The 24,444-nt window shown below is 38.1% G+C and overlaps 1 protein-coding gene across 3 annotated transcripts in view; it reads right to left on the reverse strand.

Annotated features, from left to right (window-relative positions):
• Positions 1-22,402, reverse strand: part of insyn2ab (inhibitory synaptic factor 2Ab) — a 35,923-nt gene extending 13,521 nt beyond the window's left edge. The window contains exons 1-4 of one of the 3 annotated variants that reach the window (XM_017308766.2): positions 21,851-22,402; positions 21,471-21,633; positions 10,379-11,543; positions 452-523 (exon numbers count right to left, since the gene is read on the reverse strand). In XM_017308766.2, the coding sequence (XP_017164255.2) occupies positions 452-523; positions 10,379-11,538 (1,232 nt within the window). In that variant the 5' untranslated portion in view covers positions 11,539-11,543; positions 21,471-21,633; positions 21,851-22,402. The other 2 variants (XM_081616356.1, XM_081616357.1) reach the window with 2 other exon arrangements.
• Positions 22,403-24,444: the final 2,042 nt, after the last annotated feature.

A 24,444-nucleotide genomic window follows, 5' to 3' on the forward strand; every position in this document is an offset into this window, starting at 1 on the left:
TTAGAATGGCTTAAAGTTCTCATGGAAATCCTGTTGAAAAGCTGTGGCAAGATCCATTGTGTTACAAAGTATTATGTCAGGTGACCTGAATGCAGGCAATGCCACAGTTCAAATTTCTATATTTGTTAAAAGTAAACAAATAAAAAACACACTTTTTTATATAATACGACTTATGCCACTTTGTAAGGGTTTATCGGGAATTCTATGTAAAATGTAAAATTGTTCAAGGGTATGAATACTTCCAATAGCCATTGTACATAAAATAGTGGAACCATTTTGCCCAAAAAACAATCCCAGATACATTAAAATAGCTTTTAGAGTGCTTTTGTTAAAGTCAGTCCATTATGCAAAGACGACAGCTTAGCCGTTTGAGAATGGAAGAACCTTAATGTAGCACACAGACAATGGTTTAGATTTAATGCAGCGTTAATGTATGTATGACTGGGCGAACCTGTAAATGATGCAGGCGCTGTTTCGACACGTATCACAGTTGGCCGTGTCTTGTCCCGTTTTGTATGAGAGCCTGCAAAAAGAAAGAGAAATGTTTCTGTGAATTACAGTCGCATTTCCATATGTCAACAGCGATGGGCGTGAGCAATCAGATTTGTTCTAGTTACAGCTGAACTAAAACACACTGCACTGTTGATCTCTTAGATTTGGTTTATTGATGTGCAGATTTGCTAATTTTATCTGGTTGAGTTATCTTGCTTCGCAATGGCAGTGCGTTATCATTTCTGCAGCACAACTTGCATAATAGAAATCTTCACAGTCTGTGCTACTCCAGACTTTTCTCTCATCTAGCAATGCAATCACTGTGCTAAAAGCCCTCTACAAATCACCTGCAGCAATTCAGGTCTTCTCCCCGAAAGAAAGAATCTCCTATGCACTACACGACTGTAATTGCTTTAACAGTCTCCATCTTTCAAACTCATATTATTCATAACCTCGAATATAAATTTCCTTAACCAAGTGCAATCATTGTTACTGGCACAGCATGCGAGTTACTGCAGTAGTCTTTAGCAACATCGGAAACATCCAAGAACGGTCGCGTTCAGGCCCTACATGTAACTGCATGCTGTCACGGCGGCCCTTCGCCCTGATGGATGACATGTGGCGGAGGTCGACCCCGCCTGCTTACGATGGCATGGGAGGTGACCTCATTGAAGAGGGGAACAGATCTGCTCCTGCGCAGATCGAAAATGCTGATGAGCGCTGAAGGGCGACAGGTTTATTCGCCCTGCCCGGTTCTCAAATGAAGGGTTCTCCAACAGCTGTGAGCAAGGACAGGAACTCGGCGCAAAGACAAGGACTGCTCCAGAGATGCGCAACCTGGATTTATCTTTAGATTTGTGTCATTTAAACAGCCTCTCTCCGCTACTCACCACAAATAATAGTCACTACACGTGAATGTAACACAGCCATTCACAAAAGGATGTCCATGACCGAATCTACTGACAATGAATTGAAACCCAGAATGATGTACTGCTGAGGTGTTTGTTCGTATCAGTTGTCCTGGGACACGGTTTGCGCTCAAGACCCCCCGCCTATATACCTGCTGCTCCGCCTGCCTGAGCACTGCATAATGTGAGAACAAAGGTCACCATCTTGAGTGGCCCTTCATGTTTCATTTATAGTGCAATGCAGTGTACACTTACAATTTTTGTAGCAGAATTGTTGTCATCTATCTATCTATCTATCTATCTATCTATCTATCTATCTATCTTTGCACCATCTTTGATAATAATATTTCAAGGAACATAGCCCCTATAAAAACCTCATTTAGTTTTCCCCTTCACGTATTTTGCTTCTCAAATTAAACCTTGCGTGTAATTGATATACTTTTACCCAGGGGTGAAAGTAGTTTTAAATTCTTGGGGGTACTATGACATATATATATATATCTTTGTGTGCTTTGGAGTTTCTGTGCTGATGAATTTTTTTGTGAAGCGATAAAAGCTGGTAGCTCTTGAATTGCTACAAAATAAAGCTGTATTTCCTTCAGCCCACTGGCTGTAATGTTGACACCTTGAGATGCCATGAGACCTAAATCCTGAACATCAGGGCATGGAGTGCATCCCAGTTCCAGTTTTCCATGTCTGGCATATAACCATTCATTTTAGCTTTTAAATTGGTTATATTGATCCTGTGTCCAGACAGAGGGACAATCAGTAGCCCAGCATCATGACCTGTTTGTTCTGAAGATCCTGCAGCTTCCACTTCTCTTCCTAACATGGTGCCTCCTCACCGATTTAACAAACAAGTATTTGTTTATTAAATACTTAATGAAACATATTTACTGTATTTGATGTGTGTTGTAAATGACGTATAGGCTACTCACAAAGAACGAGGTAATTAGTTCAAGTTTATCGTTTATTGAACGTTCAGAAACTACAGGGGCAAGACAAAAGTAAAAAAAGATAAAACAACCTGAACAGGTGGTCAACTCTAAACCACTCGCACCTTTTTACTCTCCGTCTCTCATTTAAGCACACCCGTTGCTATGGCAACCTCCTGCGCTCCACAAACCGACCCGAGATTACGTTACGATATTAGGTTTGCAGGCTTGATATTTATTTTTGCGAACATTAATAAGCGCTCCCTGAACACAGCTGTGGTTGATTAATTTTAAACTCCTGCTCTGCTCGTTATTTTGATAATGGAACCGAAACGCACAGAATTGCGCAACACCTTGTTGAAACTATAATCACTGAGATTATTATCGTTGTTGGGTCATTAATTTGAGTACGTTTTGTTGATTTTTTGTCGTTGTTCTTTAATTAAGTTATGAACGTTTTGATAAGGAGTCAGAGGAGGACGTGCTGCTCTCAGCGTCCAGGCGGCGTTCAGTTTGTCACCTAATGCTGAGATCGACTCAAAACCTTCCGCGTTCGACAGTCTGCGCCCCTTCTCTAGCAAAGCACGAACAGTTCAGAAACAATATGAAATGAGGAAAAAAGCTATTTATTAACTGATTAAGTCGTATTTTAGATTGTTCTTGAAAAACTAATCAGTTACGGCTGATTAGTGGCTCTACTCACAGCTGCACAGTGAATCCATTGATTTTTTTTTACAGCAGAGAGCCGCTCCTCTCTTGAGGGTACTGCGTACCCCCGCTAAATCTTTTAGGGGTACGCAGTACCCTGCCGTACCCCCTTACTTTCATCCCTGCTTTTACCCCAAAAATTCTAAGGAAAATCCTAAAAGAAGTGAAACATGCAACAAATAAATGGGTTGTTTGTGCTTCCTATTCTTGGGATCTCGCAGAAAACCTCCACAAGAAAGTCTGACTTCACTAAATTTAAGGAGATGCGAAACATATGGTGAGCACCAATCTCCTAATCAGTTTCTTGCTTTCAGAAAGTTTTGTTTTTATAACAAAAGAAGGGGGGGGGAGCACCTATTGATTCACTGACATATGATGGACCAGTGGTAAATATTAAAAACTACAAGAAATTTCACCATCACATGGTGCTGTGAGTACAGTCAGCTGCTGTTTGCGGATGATTCGATGTTGTGCCAGAGCAGTCAATGTCTGTTAACTTTGCCATTAAATCCACAAGGCTAAGCAATATCAGGCATGATAATCCAGACTATGGTGAAGATAAAAGCTAAAAGTTATGATTTAAGTTATTTACATCTTAATCGAACCACTCAGTGACTGATCCAAATAGCTGAAATACCTCCTTGGTATGCAGCCAAAGTCCTGCTAATGACCTGATTATTTGCCTCAGGTGTGTTGAAGCAGACACACATCTAAATTATTTACCAGCATTTCAATCAATAGTAGCTTTATATTTCAAAATTTTAAAAATAATTTTGGCAGAAAGTCAAAATTACTGAGGAAAGATTGTTTTTCCAGATCTGGTTCTCAACAGAAAAACACTGATTAATCATATGTTGTCTTCTCGTTAATTGACCAAAACAATTGTTATGATTTTAGTCATAATCAAGCAGCAGCAGCTTGCATCCACACCCAACATTTAACCACTTGTTAAATTTGCTCCTCAGGCTTTTTTTTTTTTCCATTAATTTTTGATACAAAATCAGGACCAACTGAAATAGGCACATTTAAAACAAGATTGAAAGCTAATTACTGAACTCTTCTGTAAATTGCAGACATTTTTTTTTTTAATTCTGCTCAAGCACTGCAATGACTGCAGTAGACAATGACAAACAGGAAGGTTTCTATAAAGAAATGTCAAAATATTTATTGCACCCTTTTCTCTAAAATAAGGAGAACAATGGAATAGATGGTATGATATGTTGGTAAAAAAAATAATGACAAAAAAATCATTTTACTTTTTAAAGACTTGCTTAGAATCACTATCTGGATCTTGTTCCTGGTCACGTATGAAAACATAGCTTTTTATGTGCAGATTGTCTTCAGTTAAATGCAGTTAAGACTAAAATATTCTGCTTAGCCCAGTTTTTACAAGAGCTACCGTCCATTCTGGCCTGAACCGAGGAAGCTCAGATGAAGTTTTGCTCCCGTCTGGAATTTTGTACGCAGCAGCTGCTTGGCTACAGATGACCTTTCCCTTTGACTGGTTCATCGATATAAGTCTTATTGCAGTGAAACCGTGAGAACTTTTACTTCCTTTAGTCTAGAATCTGGAGATATTACTCATTAACTAAGAACATTTGTTCCCACTGGGTTCATGCAACGTGCCACACAGGGAATTTAAGATTCAGAGTTTTTATACGGAGCAGCTGTAATAAGGAATGAGTCAGCGGCTTTGAAAAGTACAACCTGTCTTGTTATTCTTTTTCATTTCCTTTTTACTATACACCAAGCCAGAATATCCGTTTAGGATTAAATGCAACTATGTATTGCCCTACAAAAATATGTATGAACACAGGACTTATTTTTGTAAATGTTTGTGTGTTTTAGCTATTCATGTGTGGCTGTGATCCTTAAGTCCACCAAATGCCGTCTGCTCCAGTCTTTTGCTGTATGTATCGACCAGCTTTCAGCCGGCCATTCTACCACATAAATATGTTTTGAGTTAAACCACACCAACATAGCTCTGCCTATGTGTTGTGGATCATTGTCCTATTGTAAGTCTTTTGCAGGCTTTAACAGGTGTTGCTCCGATATAGCCCTTCATGGATTTTATCCAAGTATATTAGATCAGAAGAGCCTGAACACATGACCACAATTTTCAGATTTGTATGTTTTGATCCAGTTATGAACTACTGTGTTGTTCTTACACAAACAATTGCAATAAAATACATCAGATTTTAGATTGTATATTTTACAATTGCTAAAAAAAAAAAAGAAGAAAAAAAAAAAAAGAAAATCAACAATCAACTTCTGGCACTCTTAAAAACAAGAGTTGTTTTTACAAAACCTAATAAAGTCACATCACCAGCCTCTGAACGACAATGTTCAAAACTGGATTTCCTATAAATATAGGTTAATTTTGTGTATAGGATGTTCTGATGCTCCAGTAAGTCGGCCAATGTATAAAATATGATGCTAACTTCAGAAAGATGTTTTAGCGTTCAGCAGAGATTTAGAAAAGCCTATCCGACTGTCCAGCCTTGTCAAAGCAGAAAATGCGGTTTGTGAATGTACCAGAGAAAGTAATCCAGCAACGCCGGCTCACAATGTCCAAACACCGCACACCGCAGATGCTAAAAGCAGGCAGAGTTTTGTAGAGATGAAAGGCAGGGTTATGAGGTCACACTAATTGGGCCTTTAAAACAAAGTCTCACAGTGGCACCAGGGTGCCTTCTTCTGTAGTGGGAATGAGTAACTCTTAAATAAAATTTGCCCTGGATTCATTTGGATTTTATATTGGTGTTGTTTTAAGAGCCTGGCTGTGAACAAAGTTCTAGAACTTTAGTTAGCCAATATAAATTTCACTCTTGATATGTAGAACACATTTAATGAGATTAGGGTATTAGAGAAGGATTACAGTCAACTGACAATGTGGAGAAAAGTAACCTGTTATTGCCAACAATACCAAAATCAAAATCAGCTTTATTGGTCAAGTTCGTGCATACAAATAATTTCACTTCAATTCAACTTTACTCCCAATCTATAATTTAAATATAAATATGTACACTTCATGTGGAATTTCACAACTCACACATTCAACTAGACAGGTTTTCATGTTGTGATTGTAAAATCTGTATTCTGGTATTTACTCAAGCATAACTATGAAATATCACCAAACTAAATCCACTATTGTTTTGTGATAGCCTCTTTCCCAATAAAACAGCTTTTGGCCTTGTAAAACAAACTCAGGAATACCTTGAAGATCATGATGAGGGGCTCAAAAAGGTTTCTGACGCCCGTCTGATAAGATGTGAAAACATAAACAGTGGACAAGAAGCAAAAATATCTTGCCCTTCACTTAAAGTTTCCCAATAGCTTTGTTAGTTTCTCACTCCCCCTAATTGCAACAGAGCGTCATGCTTTTATCTTTCAGGAAATAAGAAATATTTTCTTGCAGTTTTGCAACAATATGTTGGTTTGTTTCTTGCTTGCTTAATATTCAGGTTTCAGTTCAAGAACAGCTTGAGGTTGTCCTTTTCAGATTCTCGAGGCATCGTATATTTTTAACCACTGCCAGTGACTTTTACACCTTTTACTGATTAAGCTTTCACAATTTTACGTTGGACCAGTTGTTTGCTAATTTGCAAACAACTGGTTTGCAGCCACAGTAGAGGGGCCTCCTCTACTGTGGCTGCTGTTTTTTTTTGTCCGTTTGTCAAAATAGAATTGCCCGACTTCTGTACAGATCGTAAACATGTTTTTTTTTTTTTTCTGATTTATTTTGAAATGCTGTAGGAGACGATCCTGTTTGCAGTGGCACACACAATTTTTTTCAACTACTGTCATTTCAAATTCATTATCCTGGTGAAGCGTTGTTTCTGGTGAAAGTTATTTTCTATATGGAAAAAAAAGTTACGGCCAGATGTAGTGCATGATTAGTAGGCTCCTGCAGTACTTGATGGCATGCAGAGAAGATCATGCGATGATTTGAATCAGTTGTTCTGAAACAGAGATATAGCTAAAATATGCAGGGCACGAGTCCCTGAGGACTGAAGTTGTTAAACACTGGTCTAGAGCAATGATTAGAAGATAGCAAAGTGAAGCTGAGCTTTTGTGAAGAAGCACCTAAAAAGCAAAATTATTGAAAACCAACATGGATTGAAACAGCTACAAGTTGCCAAAAAACAAAAACAGACAAAAAAAAACTCATTGTCAGGCCTAAAGATTAATGTTTATACGTTGAAGAATAGATTACTTTTTTTCCCCTTACAAATGCCAAACAGATCATTTAAAAGCATTTTGGTATTTAAGTGTATTTGTTGTATATCAGGACTCATAAATCAATTTAACTACATCTAAATACTTGAATAGGTCATGTTTTCTTATGCTGATGAGAAAATTACAAAAAGGGAGTTTCAACAAGACAACAACTCCAAACGCACCAGTAAGTGAACAGCATCGTGACGACTTAATGAAATGAAGAGGTCTGGCCAATTCTGTAACTTTAATCCAATAGAAAACCAGAGGGCTGGCTTCTAACACACCGTTTCTGAGCCAAAACCAAGAAATGCTGAGGTACTGTGGAATGTAGTCCAATCGTCCATGTCCAGAATACATGTTCGTAAATCCCAGAGGATGATTGACTCTATGAGCTGCAGATTTAAAGCTTCTTTCATAGAACATGGTTCTGAAGCTAAATATTAACTCAGAAACTAAATAATTTAGCATTTAATCACACAGGAAATGTTTGATTCTGAAAAGAATTAATGCTGATGCAGCTGTTTTCTTTTTTTGTGTTTTGGTTTGTTTTGATTTTACCAGCTTAACCTCTTTGCTCTATTTCTCTTGAGGGATGCGTTTCATTCTAACGCTTTTATAATGTTTAACCTTTTGACTTTTGCTTTTATGTTTCTCTCTGGGACAGTGCCTGTATTCATCGTAGGAAAGCCTACAGTCTTTGCAGCCTTGCATTTTGATGCGGTTTTGAAATTATCTTTAGGTCTGTGTGCCAAAAACAGGACAGGTCAAAGAAATGAGCATGCAAAATAATCAGATCTCCAGAGGCAGTTGTGGTGAACAATGTCTAAAGAAATTAAAGCAAAAGGAGCCCTGAAAGCAGAATCAACAAAATAAGGTATAATAACATCTTCCCGGACAAAAAGAAGTTAATGAAGGCAGGAAGCCATTACAATATGATGAATGGACGATGGAAAAATGAAATTTTACCTGAGCTATTATAAACATGAGAAACAGATGCATCGATCCAGGACACGTGTGACAAATGGACAGGGAATCAGGACTAAGTCGCCGATACTAAAAACTAAGTAAATGAAAAAGGCAAAGTGGGTTTGGGCAAAAATAAAGGCAAGAACCTGAAGAACCAACAAAAAAATCTAAGTACAACACAAAATTCAGGAAGGAAAGAAAAAGCCCAATTCTGAAACCCTCACCCTTCACCAGTTAATTGGAGAGTGGTGCAGTTTCTTTTATCTAGCTTCCCCAGAAATCCCTGCATGTAAGGAAAAAAAAAATGTTGATTGCTACTTTTTGTAGGGTTTAAAACTGATCCTTTTTTTATGCAAACTGTTTAGCCTTTTCTGTAGCTCAAAATATTTCATATAGCCTTGAAGCTAACAGTGACATTAATTTAGTAATGTGGTTTAAATCCAACTGCAGTTTTACAATGTAGTAAAAACAGGTTAAATAACATAGGACGCACCTATGCTGTGAAAAATGATGTAACTATGTGAAACGTCACAGTCATGATGACGACTGTGAACAAATTCATCGTCGTTAGGCTTTATAAAATGTGTTGAAATAAAAAAAAAATAATGCTGGCTGAAGTTTATGAGTAGCATTTCCCAATTTTATTTGTGTTTTTCTGCACCCCAAACACACATTGTATCCAGCATTCACAAGCATCGAGTTTCTATGAGTGAAAAAAGATTACTATTATTATTTTATTTTTTGACTTAAACATTTTACACAGGGAAGTTTTGAAAGTTATGACTTCAAGCCTCTAACCAAACAGATTCTCACCCAAGGCTTGTGCTTTATTGTTGTCTCTAAACCCTGCGCTTCTTAAGGATAAAGTGTCCCAGCTGTTTTATAGGACTGCAGGAACTACTATGGGAAATAATCTTTTAGCCCTTAAAAAGTGTGGTTTTCAAAAGTAAGCACATTCAAAAGTAAGTGTAGTAGAAGTTGAGCTTGCTTTTCTCTTAGGATATTCAAATATAAATACATTATCATTAGAATGGTTTCATTTACAGAATGAAACACCAAGAGATAGGAGGAGTGGGAATCATGAGGGATATCTTTGGAATTGGCATTCAGGCGATTACAGGCAAAAATCTCTGCTGAGTTTGAGCAGATCCCCTTCGATACAATGCCAAAAAAACCCAATAAATCTTGTTTTATGTTTAATTTGTAGCAAATTAAACAGATAAAACAGATCAATCTGAAGATAAGTAAAAGTTAACTTAAGTAGAATTAGCTGCTAGACAACTAAAGACTGGTATGACAGGGAGAGGGTTTCATTTCACCATAAAATGATACAAAAATATGTTCAAAAAGCCTTCTTTGCTTGGTTTTAAATTCTATAATACAGTAAAATATGAGCTTTTGAATTGGGTGGTTGAAATAATCCTGCTACCTTCTGCTTTCTTTTGTTTTTCTCTGCAGGAAGGCTCTGGAATGTGATCATATAAACATAATGTTTTGCATGTATTAAAATTGAGATTCATCCATAATCCAGGTCTAATATTCCCTTACAGGAAATCCCATGAAATTATTGTTCCGTCACATGAGAAGTGACTGTATATTTCACACAAGTGAACACATATGAAAATATATGAAAACACGGGGATCACAAGTTTTGTTTTTTTGTCACCATGAAAAATTCCAAATCCACAATTATACATGTGGTTTTTAAAATGACTCAAATCATTACACATGGCTTTCATGTGATTTCTGCATGTCACATTCCTGGGATTTTTCTGTAAGGGTTGTCGGTGATATAATTCTTTATTTTTCTCTTCTGAAACAAGTTCTAATTATGTCGGTTTATGCAGTTATTAGTCATGATGAGAAAATAGTGTGTCATTTACACGCTTCCCGGTTGGGTTTTGTGCCCTTGTGAAAGTCTTGATTGATGCTTTTCTGTGTCTTGATACCAGAAATGACTTGGAGGTATCATTCATGTTCATTTCAAGTGGCACATGGCAATAAGAAGTAAGCAGTAAATCCTTAACATTTCAGTATGATCCTGCTTTAAAAATTCTCTGTGCGTTGCACAGAATTTGCATAAACTTAATTTAATCAGTACTTTGCTGCTTTTGTATAGAATTACACAATTAATTGCACTATACTTACCCTTCCCTCTGTGCTTCTCCTTTCTCCAGCTCCTGAATAACTCCAAGAAGAACCTTGATGGTCTCCTGGCTTGAGCTGATGAGATTCTCCATGGCCTGCAGCTGTGCTTTCATATCCTTGTCTCCAGATAAGGGTATTATCTGCTGGCTGCTCCCCAAGCCTGGAGCTTGTATGCCTCCTGGTGGAAAGCTCTCATCCCCCTCAGCAGTTCTCTGCAGTTTAGAGGATGCTGACGCATGCCTCGTCCGACACTGCCCTTGCGACTGCACAGAGCATTTAACGCTATGAGGAAAAGTCTGCGATTGCCGCTCATTCAGCTGTGCACCCTTTTTCCGCTTACAGCTCACCGAGGGACTTCCTATGGCCTCCACTTGTGTCAGAGAGTTCCACGCTACAGGGCCCATGCTCCTTGGCTTGTGTTCTGAGAACTCGGAGTCCCCCAGCTGGCGCTTTGAGGATGAACCGGGGTCAGTGTCGTCTTTGAGTAATCCTATGTGTTTAGTCCACTTCCCACATGCTTGATACTCCGGTTCATTTTTAGAAGACTGCTCACTCGAATGTCCCTCTTCTGTAAAACGTGAGGAGTCTGGATACGAAGGTCCATCCACGCAGTTGGCACTTGACAGCAAATCCTCCGTGCCGCTGCTGTCATCCGTGTGATGAAGCAGGGCTTTTGTCTGTCCTATAATCTTACCCTTATACTTGGAGGATTCTCCAACCGGCTGCCCATCGTCTCCCCCTGTCTTTATGTCACTCAAAAAACCATTGTTTTGTCGTCTGTAATCTTCTACCATGGCTGTATGTTTAAACGTGTGTCCTTTTTTCCTCTCGAAAGGAAATGTTTTGTATCGCTTAGTGAGGTCTGGTGAGGTCTGGACACCAGTGCTCCTGGTTACATTCGGAATCGAGCGCCTAGCCGGCATGGTCATGTACTTCCTGTGTGTTACCTTGCAGGAAATAGACCTTGAGTGTCTTCCCCGCTGCTCTTTCTGAGCTTCACAGATATCTTTGAAACGTACTTGTAAGGCCTTGTTTCTCTTTTTCACCTCTTGCCCGCTTGAATCTGGTCCAGAGTGCGATGTGTGTGAAGGTCCCTCGTCTGAGTCTGAATCATCTGAATTTGACAAAACAATGCATGTGGTGTCCTCTTTGCTCACCATATTTCCTGAAATAAGAAGAAAAAGTAGTTTGAGTGTTGCATGTTACTTCATAAGCAAAAAAATTATCTTTTTGTAAAATAGAGTGAACATGTGTTCATGGTTTTATGGAACAAAGACAAACTAAGTAAGAACCCTTGAAGTTTACAGCTGAACAAACTCTGTAAAACCAGAGTTTGTCTTTATTTTGTTTCCTTTTCATACGCCTCTTTATATCTTTATATTATAAATTTTGGTGTCTTTTGAAAACAAGAGACTTTTGGCTACACAGCAATTTTTTGCTATATATATCTTTTTTTTTGGATTGGATGCTTACATGTCATCACTTCAAAAACCTTTCCACGTCTTGTCTTGTTGAAACCACACATTTTAATGTATTTTAATGAAAACATATTCAGAAAAACACAGGAAAGACAGCATACAAAATACGTATGCATGCCACACATTTTAAATATCTATTTGCAAAGCCTTTTTAAAGGTGGACATCTGTCTTTTTTCCAGCCATACATGCCTTTATGTTGGTCTATCACTTAGAGCTGCTCGTGTTAAGAAGCCAGTCTGACCTAAGACTTAAACCTAAATGCATTTGATCACCCACATAATATTTAGTTTCCACCACGTCTTTATGGGGACACAAAACAGAGACAAAAGAGTTTTTCTCTTCACCGCTGGCATTGTTGTTCTGTTCCGCTCAACTCCACAAACACTTATAGCCTTTGCCCATGCGGTGGCATCTCACAATGTAGCTTTCTTGCCAACTGTTTGATGATTTGCTTCGAGACCTTTCTGGAATAATAATTGCCTCCACCCTGCCATCCGCGCTGGTTCTGCTGTTATTTAAAAACTGTTTATAGACTCCTATGCACAACTCGGGTTAGGAGGAGCGTTTGCTGCTATCGCCGTCTAACTCCGCTAAATCCGTTAACTGTTAAGATAACATGCAATATGAGCAGGTATAGCTATGTGTGCTTCAGTGTATCATTAATTCATAGCACCGCCAAAGTGAATAATTTAGCTTTTGAATGTGATTACACTGTGACACATTTGTTTTACTTATTAATGCTGTTGTGAAAGAGCAGTATTTACATGTCTGAAGCAGCACTGACTCTGATGATGTGGTCTGTGGGGATCCCCTGCTGGATCACTGTAAAATCTGACCTCTCTGAAGTAATGGTGTACCAATTACTTCATGATTTAATGTGACATCGACCTGAAAATATGTATAAATGCATATCTAGCTTCACATGAAATGTACGTGAGGGAACACATTAGATAAACGATCAGGCTCAAATCTAGGAGCTTATAAGATGTTTGCTTTGCTGATTTTTATATTTTATATGCATCTGACTTACTTCTCACCGCTGTGCTACAGTACAATCAGCCACCTATTGCTTACATTTCACTCCAGCATCCACTTGCTTTTCAATAAACCTTCTTAGCGTTTTTTATGCCTTGTGAGCTGCTACGTTGAGCTTTCTAATGGTATATCCGCCATAGTGGTTCGAGGTGTTTTGCTAAGAAATGGCTGGAGGGTGCTTGGTGCTTAGCCTCCTAGCTAAAGGTGTTTACTATATAATATATTCCTCCTGTGGTTTCAGGTGCCCGCCAGCAGAAGAAATGGCCTGGGAGCAGCTGTGGCCCACACATGCTACACTCTACAATAATAACTGGTGTTGAGCTCCTCCATCTGTATCCACCTGTAGGCGCTGAAAGTCCCCGAGGGGAAATTTATTATCATCACTCCCTGGACCTCAGCTGTGCTGAGTGGAGTGGTGAGGTCAAAAACTAGACACAAAATATGAACGGTGCATGCTCAGTGATCACATTTTAAAGGGAGCTGGATGAATGAAATCACCTGAATATCTGTAAAAAAAAAAAAAAAAAAATTAAAATAAAAAAAGAACAAGAAAATATATGGATCAATTGAAAGATTAAGAAACACTTAGCAACAAAGAGCTACTCCCCAGCACCCAAAGCATTATTTATTTTTTACATAAAAAAGTAACATGTTTAAAAGTTCATATATATGTTAATGGAGCTTGATAAAGAGCTAAAACTGAAGTGCAAAGCTCAATCTACATCTTTAGTGTCAAACTCATTTTCCTTTTGGGCCAAACCAAGATAATGACTATTCTCAAGAATGTATGAATAAAAGTACCTATTAAACTGTTAAAAATATTATAGCTTTCTCTGCATTTAATGAGTACTTCTTAAAATTAAATAATATTGAACACTGATATTATTTGACACTATACAAATAAGAATTGATTTAATTTGACTAGTAAAATAATATTTAAGCACACAACAGTAATCTTAAAGTTCTGTTTTTGTGACCCTCTACAGCCTTGAGGTTCACATAAACAGCTATGGAGGGTCACTATCATCTATTTTGCTCCAGATCCAGATGCAGATTTCAAGGTTACGGTCAGCTGAGGCCAACCAGACTGCCAAGTGGAAGTGACCTGAAGAAGGCACTGAAAGCTCCTGTAATTGCAATTCTTTTAGAGAAAAGCACTTGCATCATGGAGCAAGAAAAAGCTCTTGTGTAAGTCAGTTGTCTTTACACACAGTTAACGAATCATGAAGAAAACTGAACTGAATTATCAAAGAAGTAGGAAGCAAACGTTAGCTGAGCACTTTGGTAAACTCCTCAAACATTAAAGATCCTAAAAAGTCCAAAATGTATGTTTAGTGAAGATATATATCTTCACTTATTTATTTATTTATTTATTTATTTATTTATTTATTTGCAGCCAAGTATGCCAAAGTCATGAAATCCTTCAGAGCTAAAAGATAAAGCTATGCATGGTGGGTGCTGCAATGTTTGGGCGTCATAGTAGCTTTTTGAAACCCAGTTAACCCTGTGTTGGAGCAAAGATGAGTGTCCAGAAACTCCAGAAGAACAAAATATGTGTCACTGTCTAAAATAAATCATCACAAGTAGTGCACAGTCACAATAATATTGGAAACCATGTAGTACTAATAACTTGTAGATAGGTAGCAGATAGACTGATATTTCTTTTAGAATATTAAAATCCTTTAAAAAGCAACATAGAAAGCCTGATGGTAAACATATTCAGAATTTTCCAAAAGAAAAAAAAAACTTGCCTGCTGTTGTACCCAGTATATGATGCTCAAAAGATTCCTTGTGTCTTCTTAAAAATAGCTGAGCGTCGTTATTGACAAAAATCAACATTTTAAAGCTCATGTTGAGAGTCATTTGAAAAAACAGAGATGAAAATTGGGTTTCTTTTACATCGACGGGTCATGTTTTCTTCTTTAATGCAAGAAATCAACTTGTTACTCCAGCATTCCTGCCTCTTCTAGACTATGGAGACATTTTATATGTGATTACTTCCATCTTCTTCAGTTATTGGATTAGCATGAAGTTAGTTATTTTGCCATGTCTATAGACATGCAGTTTTCATTGGTACACTTTTATTTACAAATCAATTCTTGGTACGCTTGCCTTCCTATGTCACCCAAACACACCAGTCACAACCTTCAATCCCAAGATACCATCACTCTCTGTGTTCCTTCAGTCTGTACAAAATAGGGGGGAGGCAGTTTTCTCTTTCTCTGCACCATCACCATTCTAATCATCTCCAAAAGGAGACTAAACTGTTTGATTCCTTTGGGGCTAACTTAATATGCGGGTCAAAAATATCATGCTTTTGCTTAATCATAGCTTTATAATTAATTATTATCTTACACATTTTGACATTTTTGTACTGTTGCTTTGTATATATCTTTTATGATTATATGCAGTGTTGGAACATATTGCTCCTGTAGCTGAGAATTAATTTTCTCAGTAGGACATAACCTGCATAAATTAAGATCAAACAAAAGTAAAAGTTATAGAACTTCAGAGCGATAACAATAAATCATAAACACATTTGGTATCATAAAATAACTACAAAAAGCCACTCATAGACAATTCTGAGAAGTTGTTTTATTTTTTGTTTTGCTGTCACCCATACCTAAAAAAATAATAAAAAAATAAAAATTTCTGACTCAGCTGGTATGAAGTATTTCCTATTGCAAGTGCATGAAATATATCAAGCAGCATAAGGAAATGAAATGATGTCTGATATGGTTGAAGGGAAACACCCGAAAGAGCTGGTTAATCATTTTCATATGACATGACAGCACGCGATAAATAAACCCCAATGAATCATTTATAACCACACAAAAGCCAGCTATTCATGGTGTTGCTGCTCCCCCGAAAGTAATTATGTTCTATCATCCCGCGACATTGTAAATCCATCAATGTGATTGTTCTGATGAGACACTGACACTGAAGAGATGTTTTCCTTACTGTCCATTTTACCATCTCTTAGAAAGTTATAAAAAGACAACTAGATTGCCATAATGTTAATTTCTAATAAGCGGGACATTTAAAAAGAAACTGCTTAGTCGAGATCGTTTTAAAAGGAGGCACGCTCTGTGATGTTGTCCAAACTGACTTTGTTCTTTATAACTCTGTTGCTTTTATATTCGTGTGTGGGTGTTTTTTCTTTTTTTTTCTTCTTCATATGGCAGCTCTGACTATGAGAGAGGGAAGAAACGAAAAGGAAGTGTTGGTGTGTGTGGGCCTTGTAGTCACCTTTTCAAAGAGACACCTTTCCCGGCATCTCAAGGCGCGCCCGCTCACACGAGGCATAAACACACACAAAAGCAGAACCGGAGCAGATAACAAAAGGCAGGGGGGCTGTACTTTTTGCAGGACGCCTGCCTTCTGGATCACCGTGCAATCTGCCCATGCCAACCTAACTCTTAGCTCGGACTTTTGAAGGCACCGTATATATATAGCGTCTTGAAAAAACACTGATGTTCCCAAAACTTATTTTTTACATTTTATCATTTGACAACCACAAACTTATGCTACTGAGATTGTTCGCTATGGACCAACACAAAACTGTGAAGAGAACGAAAAGTGCTACATAGGATCCAAAGTGTTTTGCAAATAACAATCTTAATAGTGTGGTATGCATATGTATTCGTCTTCCTTTTTTTTGATGCCCTTGAAACAATGCTATTCAGCCAGTTTCCTTCAGCCAACAGTCTCTGGGTAAGTTAGTTCTGAGAAGAAATAGAGGTGTTCAGTGAAGATCTCAGAGGTTTGTTTGAAGATCGTACAAAATACCAAAGAAAAAACCAGACGGTTCAGTTGGGAAGTTGAAAGCAGCGTGAGGTCATCCTAAGCTTTGAACTTACTACAAAGCACACTTTAATCCATCATGTCAAAATGTAATAAATTCAGACCAACGGCAAACCTACAGATGCATTATTTGTGCCCAACCATACCAGGTCCAGCAAAGACACCATTAATAAGAGAAGCAACCACAAGATGTGGATCTCTGGAGGAGCTGCAGAGATCCACAGCTTATGTGGGAGATTCTATGAACAGCACAGTTGTTGCACACTCTATTAGCCTGGCTAATATATTGGCCACGCTTCCAAATATCAAATTAACATTAATGGCTCAGTTTAGCACCTCTCGCTTCACAGTGTGGGATGGTTGTTTATCTCGCAGGCAATTCCCAGCAAGTTTCATACCGTCGAACTGGCGCATTAGATATGTCATGGCCAAATGTTAGCCACAGGGTAAAATTTAAAACCTTAACAGAGTCCAAGCAATCGTTTCTCAATAGTTGAGAGTCCAGAACATCTGTATGATGCAAAGTGTAGAACAAGGAGTTGGTTTTTACCAGGCTAACACCACAAACATCTGGCCTTAATTAAAGTGTCAGTTGTTGAATTATTGACAGGAAGCAAATAAACCCTCTCTGTAGTTTGCTGTAAGATTGATCTCTGGTCAATCTACATTCTTAAATTAATCTAGAGCTAATTGGCCTCACCGACAAAACTCTTTAATACAATACCATGGGCTTTAAGCATACATATTTATAGCACATTGTGATAGTACAATAAATTATTCTATGGGTTATTTCATGTTATATTCATCACATATTTCTAGTGTTGTGGGAAGAATACACAACATATTTTGGTGTAAATGAAGGTTAATTAGTTATAATGAATAAAGACACTCCACATTCCTCATCAACAAAATCTGGTCCCTTAATACATGCCATTCACAGTGAAGTGTGACATCATTACACAGGTTATATTTTAAGATTTTTTTTTTCCTTAGAGGTTTTAGCATCATGATTTAATGTTATTTTCTCACTAGCTTAATGACTTTGTTCAGCAAACTATTTGACTGTAAGGTTGAATTATGTTTAAATAAACTTATGTAAAGAAGAAAAGTTGTCTGTATGTACTGTATGTCTACCAGACTACCAGGAAAACTGACTACCTGACTACCAGTAAAAAAAAAAAAATTGTCCAATCACCATTTTTTTAAAATCCCAGTCTTTGTAAGGTAATAAAAGGTTTTATGCACTTACTTTGTCTCTTCCCAAAAATGTGTTATTACTGATAAATGCAATTTTTATGAATTAGGAAAAGGTACATACAAAAGTCCCACCCATTCACATGTGGTATCATTGAAAAGCCCTAAATGTCCTCTCTAGATATCAAAAGGAATTAATTCAGTAGAATGTAGGGGGTGGGGGATATTCAAGTTTAGAAATGTCCTCTACAGAGGACAAAAATGAACTACTGGTAGTCAGGAGGATATATATATACACACAGATATATGTGTATGCGGGGGTGTGTGTGCGGGGGTGTGTGTGTGTGTGTTGTATCTTTCATGTTTTAAAAACTAAGCTTTATCAGTAAGTTATTCATAAAGAACTGACACAGAACAATTTTTAGGTATTAGGTAAATGTCATTTCAATCTAATTTACTAGTTTTATAAATAATTACCCTAAACAGTTATTTATAGTTAATCAGAGCTGAGACATGACATCTTCTAGCACAACACTTCAAATGTGAAGCTCAAAGTCACTCCTTATCCAAGCTGACTAAGCTTGAGGCATTTTGAAAATAAAAATTCACAATAAAAAATCATTTAAATGTGTAAAGCAATTGAAAGCATATCTACAGTGAAGGGTGGTTCTAAAAAGGATTTATTCACATGTGTAACTTAGCAATTATGCACAATTTTATGTTGCTCTGTTACAAAAGATCCCAATGCATAATGTATTGTGGTTCTGATGTAACAAAATGTGAAAATATTTTAAAACATAAGACTACTTTTGCACGAAGGCAACTGTTAGTCCCAATTGTAGCCAAACTTCAGGAACTGCAATACTTTAAAGTCAGAAAATGCGTGTATGTGAACAAATGAACCAGCTCATGCTTATCATGCAAAAACAATATGGTGTCCCATGACTTTACATACAGTGGTCTCGAAATATGGTGCAGATGAATTTTGTTGCCGTGGTGTGGCTGCTTGATTTGCACTTTGATTTGTCAAGTTGCTTGTTGAAGTGGTTACACAGATTAAAAATAAAAAAAATGTTCAAGGCTGATTCACATGAGAACATACTATTTCATACTCAGAAACCCCAATCTCACACCACTGAAAAGGTAATCACATCTGCAGGAAGTCTTCTTTGAGCACACACAATTCCCTTATGCAGCCATGTCGCACGTAAAGAAGCTAAACGACAGTTCAATAAAACAAAAAAAAGGAAAAGAAGAAAAGCTCCTTAATGAGTTAATATTGTTGGAAGTCAGACACAGAGAGGGCGTGAGAGACTATCATGATACGTGGATGTTTTCAGACTGTTTAAAGAGAATTTCCTTTTTTCCTCCTCAGATGCCTTCTTTTCTCCTCCTCACAGCAAGTGATCTCTGCTAATGACCTGAGGTCCTTCCCTGATTTGGCCCCAGCTATCCAAAGGATTATGAATAATGCATTGAGTCTAAAATTGCAAAAGTAATCCTCTGAAATCTCCTTATGTACCCTGACAGACCACGTTGTCTGCTCCAATTGCCCCTCAGTTCTTCAAACTGCAGTGCTGAATGTGTGTGTGTGTGTGTGTGTGTGCGTGTGTGTGTGTGTGTGTGTGTGTGTGTGTGTGCGTGTGTGTGTGTGTGTGTGTGTGTGTGTGCTTAGGGTAATAAAAGCATCTTTAGCCACAGCAACGTCATCCATTATCGTGGCCGGAATGCTGTAGAAACATATCTGTTTATGAGGACATTTAGTGTTGGCTTGGATCAATTTTCAATGCAATAGCGAGCCTGCAACAGTGCTGACTCATGATTTCTTCCTCATCACGAACCAGAGAAAATTGATGCAGCTTCGCTTGGTTCGGCTTGTATTCCTGTCTGGTTGCATCAACATAATAAATACTGAACTGTATCACTAGGATATTTACATATGATAGCCCCGTCTAGCCACTCTCATTAATGGTTAAGTAACGATGGTGGCTATACACTTCTTAATATTCTCACGGCATGCTGAACGCTTCATAAGCACGACTCAGTCTTGAGTGTTTCAGTTCATTGTCTTAGTAAAACGCTTTAAGACATCTGTTTATTCAAATGGAGAATGCTTCTTCGTCATCATGCGAATCATCCAATATGCATTCTGCTGTGCAATGACTCGTCTTTGCAGAGGGAATCTTTATTTGAAGTTTTTTTGCATTCATTTCTCCTTTCACCAGACGAGCAATTTAAGGAATCTGATGACAGTGCATCGTACTTCCTCCTTCTCTTGTACATGATCAGCATGTACTACATTTTGCGTAGTTGCCCCAGTGTGGGGTTTGTGCAGCGATTAGATTGCGCCCGTTGCAGTGATATATTTTCCCCTACATGTTTGGTTCAAAGCAGTGCCAACTGTAGCTTTAAGAGAAGACATGCACATCATCTTCATTCCAGCTGTTGCTTAGAGCTATATGTATCTATCTGGGCCGCGAGCAAGACCTGTGAAAGTTTGCTTTATGACTTTATTAGCTTTAAACATTTATCACCGAGTTGCAGTATCCATTATGGGGGACGGGGATGAAAGAAGCTTCAATCTCCTTAGTCTTGAATGAGAGCACAGACTGTGAAATAGATCCTTTAGGAGAGTGGGCTCAAAATGTAGATATGAGAAATTATTTTTTCCCCCTCATATATAAGCATAGAGCTATGAACTGAGTTTTTTAATGTATGTTTAGTTATGTACATTGGGGTGAATGCACATTTAGCAAACTCATACTAAGCATAGGGGAATAGGAGAGTGGCACCATAAAACTGCATGATATTAGGTAGTAAAGGAATGATCTGCAAAAAGCAGAGGGGTTTTGGGTGGCGGTAACAGCTGAGACCAAAGACAAGTGCAGCCCTGTGTGCAATGCTGTACCCTAGAGTCCTCCGGATCAAACATATTAGCCATGATAAGTCTGAAACTAGCTTTCATCACATTTGAGCTCAAAAATCACATCAGGTAATTTCTGTAGTTCACAGAACTTGATGTAAAAAAAAAAAAAAAAAAAGAAAGAAATAAAGAAAAAAGGGGTGGAGGGTTTCTCCTACCGTACATCCTCTGTCTGCTACAGTTGAATACACAATAGTCTATTAGCAAGCTCTCATCAATAGTCTTCTCTATCAAGCCCTGGCAATCCACAAGTATAGCAATCTCAATAATCAGCCTTTGCCTCAGATGCTGCAGGTCTGTCAGCAGCTACAAAGTCATGCATCATGTTGAGTTGATATTAATCAAAGTCAAATGACTCCGACACTCGTCATTTTTCCTCATTTGGCTGTGAAGGAAAATCTAAACCTGTCTTTGTTTTTTGAGAGTATCTGTTTAATCTTTAAATGTCTTTCTGCAAGCATTCCTCTTGCAACAAGATTTGTCACAAAAATCGAGCATATGCAGTGAGTTTAGCAGAAATCTGTTAAATTATTATGGATGCTTCTTCTTTACACTTTCATCTAGTTGCAATTTTAGTAGTCAGAGCAAATAACTCTTACTGCAGTGCACAAGAAAATGTGTGCAACTCCCACAAATGCATGCAAGAAAGTGTCTTACCTTGGAAAACAGATCAAAGGTGAAACGGACAAGAAAGCTCAGATCCCCTGTAGCTCCGTTGCTCATCCATGAATTTACCGGGTGCCAGGGTGCCGTCCAGCCTCTGGAGCAGGGCTCGCAGGGTAGGGGAGGACCGAGAGAGAGGCAGCCAGTGCAGTGACAGCTGGAGTAGTTGTAGCACATCCGGCAAAGATTCAGGTTATCGAGATGGGAGAGGGGGAAAAGCAGACAGACATCGTCTCCAATGCACAGTGATATATTCCCCCCTTTTCTTCCTCTTGCCTTTTTACTCCAATCTCCTCCCCACCCCCCCTCTGCTCTCCCTCAAACACCTTATTCAAGCATCACTGACACTCATCCACTCTCGTCCCCGCACTCACCAGGAACAGGCACTCACACACGCAGCGGAGATCTCCATCTCACATTGCTGCTGTTGCTGCAATCCCTGTGCACTCAAGATTCAGTGCGTGCATGCGTGCGTGTGCGTGCGTGTGTGTGTGTGTGGGAAGAGCAGAGAGAGAGGGGTGGGCTTGTGGGTGGGTGGGTGGAAGGGGAAGGTAGGACGAGGTGGAGCAGGGAGGGGTGGTATGCAAGCTGCTGGGGAAAGTCCGGAGTTGGTGAGCCGCATCGTCGGCAAAGACCCCCTCAACTTGTCCTCCACAGGCTGGCTCCCCTGACACCGAGCTGTTATATAATCTGAAGGGCTTCGGGAAATGGCAGAGAGGGGGAGCTGAGAAATAATAATGCATTGTGTTTTTAATTGGATGTCTTCTGCCCTCCTGTTACTTTAGTACATCTGACACATTGTTTATTAGAAGTGGTGAAGGATGTGGGGGGGGATGAACTGAGCAAAAGAAAAGGGTCGCCACGCCGCTTCGTATGAGAGGGAGAGAGAGAGAGAGAGAGAGAGAGAGAGAGAGGAGACAAAGCGCCAACAGGGCAGAAGTGTTAATGAGAAGATGAGACAGAAGAGAGAATGAAATGACGAGACTGAATAAAGGGAATTGTAAAACAGAAAGAAAAAGGCAAAGGGAGAAAAAGTACGGAAACGAAGCGGTTTTTGTTTCTCACTTAGTTTTTTCTTTAAATCTAAAGTTTGTCAAGTCAGCTTTTTTTTATAGTCCATTTCATTTAATGGAGTGTATTTTGTGAGTGTTAGAGAAATATAAAAAACAACTAAGACCACAGTTGTAGATTATACAAAAGATCACATGCAGATAATTTTCCCCCAAAGCAGAGAAAGGACATGAATCTATAAAACTTTGGAAAAGAGACGTGCCTGTGGATCTCAGGGGTGTAGGAATTAACATGTAAAACTTTCTAAACAAAAACAAGTACTTTTAAAATCTTTGTTTAATTTAAAGCCAGAGGAAAGATTTTAATTTGGGAGAAATATGTTCAAATCCTTTTATGTTGGTTAAAGACCAAGCACCTGGATTCTGATAATTAAAACAATGTGTTGATAATTCGGGAAAAAGTGCATTGCTGTAATTGCTGCAATCCTGTCTTCCAGAACTAAAAACATTCCTAATTTTAATTTTTTCTATGTCAGATTGCATTAATAATAATGTGAATGATGTATCACAGCATGGATTCAGCTGAAGTAAAAAAAAAAAAAAAAAGATGGGTCAAGTTATCCACACTGAAAAGAATAATTTCTGCTTATGTTATAATTTATCTTGAAGATGCTGGACAATCAGTGTTTGACTTTAGTAAGGTAGCTGACAAGATTGCATGTGAGGTTAACTTTAGCAGGAAATAGATGTTAAATATGTCCAAAATTCAAAACTGCTAGATTTTATTTGGACAGTCATTAAAGGTTTTCATAATGCCATAATATTAAATTTTAAAATGTGCAAGGCAAAGGCAAAAGCATCACTTGTATTGTGTTCAGCTAATGTAAGTAATCTAGGTCAAATTTAGCAAATGTCGCTAGTTATTGTCCATCTGCAGCATGACTTAATTTAAAGACTGTTGTTGAGAACTGAAAGGTTTTAGTTAATTGGGTGCCTGTCTGTTAGATATACAAGTTAATGGCTCTTTTGTTCCCTCTTCATTTTCTCCTGTGCCAGAAGATTTATTAGTAATTTTATGGAACCTCAATCAACCTGGACATTACTTTAACTACAGTGCTTTCCTTTGGGGTGACCATGACTTATGCATCGAATTTGTAAGTTTGGATTCCCTGTTGTGGCATTATTACTCTTTTGCAACTTTTGACAGGATGCTTAGCTGTCTTTTTTTTTTATTATTTGTTTTTTTTTTCATTTCTGCTTTGAACATAAAACGGCACCAAAAGTTCTTTAAATCTAAAATGTAGATGTATAGTAAGTGTAACAGTAGAAACAACTGAAAGTCTCATCTCTTGGAACATTTTTTTTTTGTTTAAAAATGTTCCACTGAAATAACATAGCTATTGAAGTATTATTATGCTACTCTGTAAATGTGTTTACAGTTCATTTTGTGTTTTTATATATGCTATGTTCTATCTTTGTGAGAACAGAGCATATATGAATACATGCTTTAATTTTCTGTCACTTCGCTGCAGTTGCACAGAAATGTCCCCTTTGTGGGACAATAAAGGATATTTCTATTTTATTCTGCAGCCTTCCAGAGTAAAGTCCATTGCGGAGTAGTTGACACATCACACAAGCTACCTTTTGTAGAGGTGACATGAACTGTATTGTTTCCCTGTACCTCAGTCTTGTGTTGTTCAAACATTGAAACTGATATTTAGCTTAATTTTTGGGCTTTCCATTTTCAGAGAAAAAGTGAGATAGAACTACAGCACTGAGAAAAACATTTAGTGCACAAGAGTTGGAGTACATTTTTACTCAGCCTAAACTAAAAAAAAAAATATCAGTCAGTACAAACAATGTCAACAACCTTGGGATTTGTGAATAAACCTCATCACAGAGAATGAGTCAGCAATTCACTTCCATTGTCAGGTCTTGCTATTTTTTTCCTCCCCAAT

This window comes from Poecilia reticulata, chromosome 15 (genome assembly GCF_904066995.2).
Source record: "Poecilia reticulata chromosome 15, P_reticulata-male-v2, whole genome shotgun sequence".
Classification (NCBI taxonomy): Eukaryota; Metazoa; Chordata; class Actinopteri; order Cyprinodontiformes; family Poeciliidae; genus Poecilia; species Poecilia reticulata.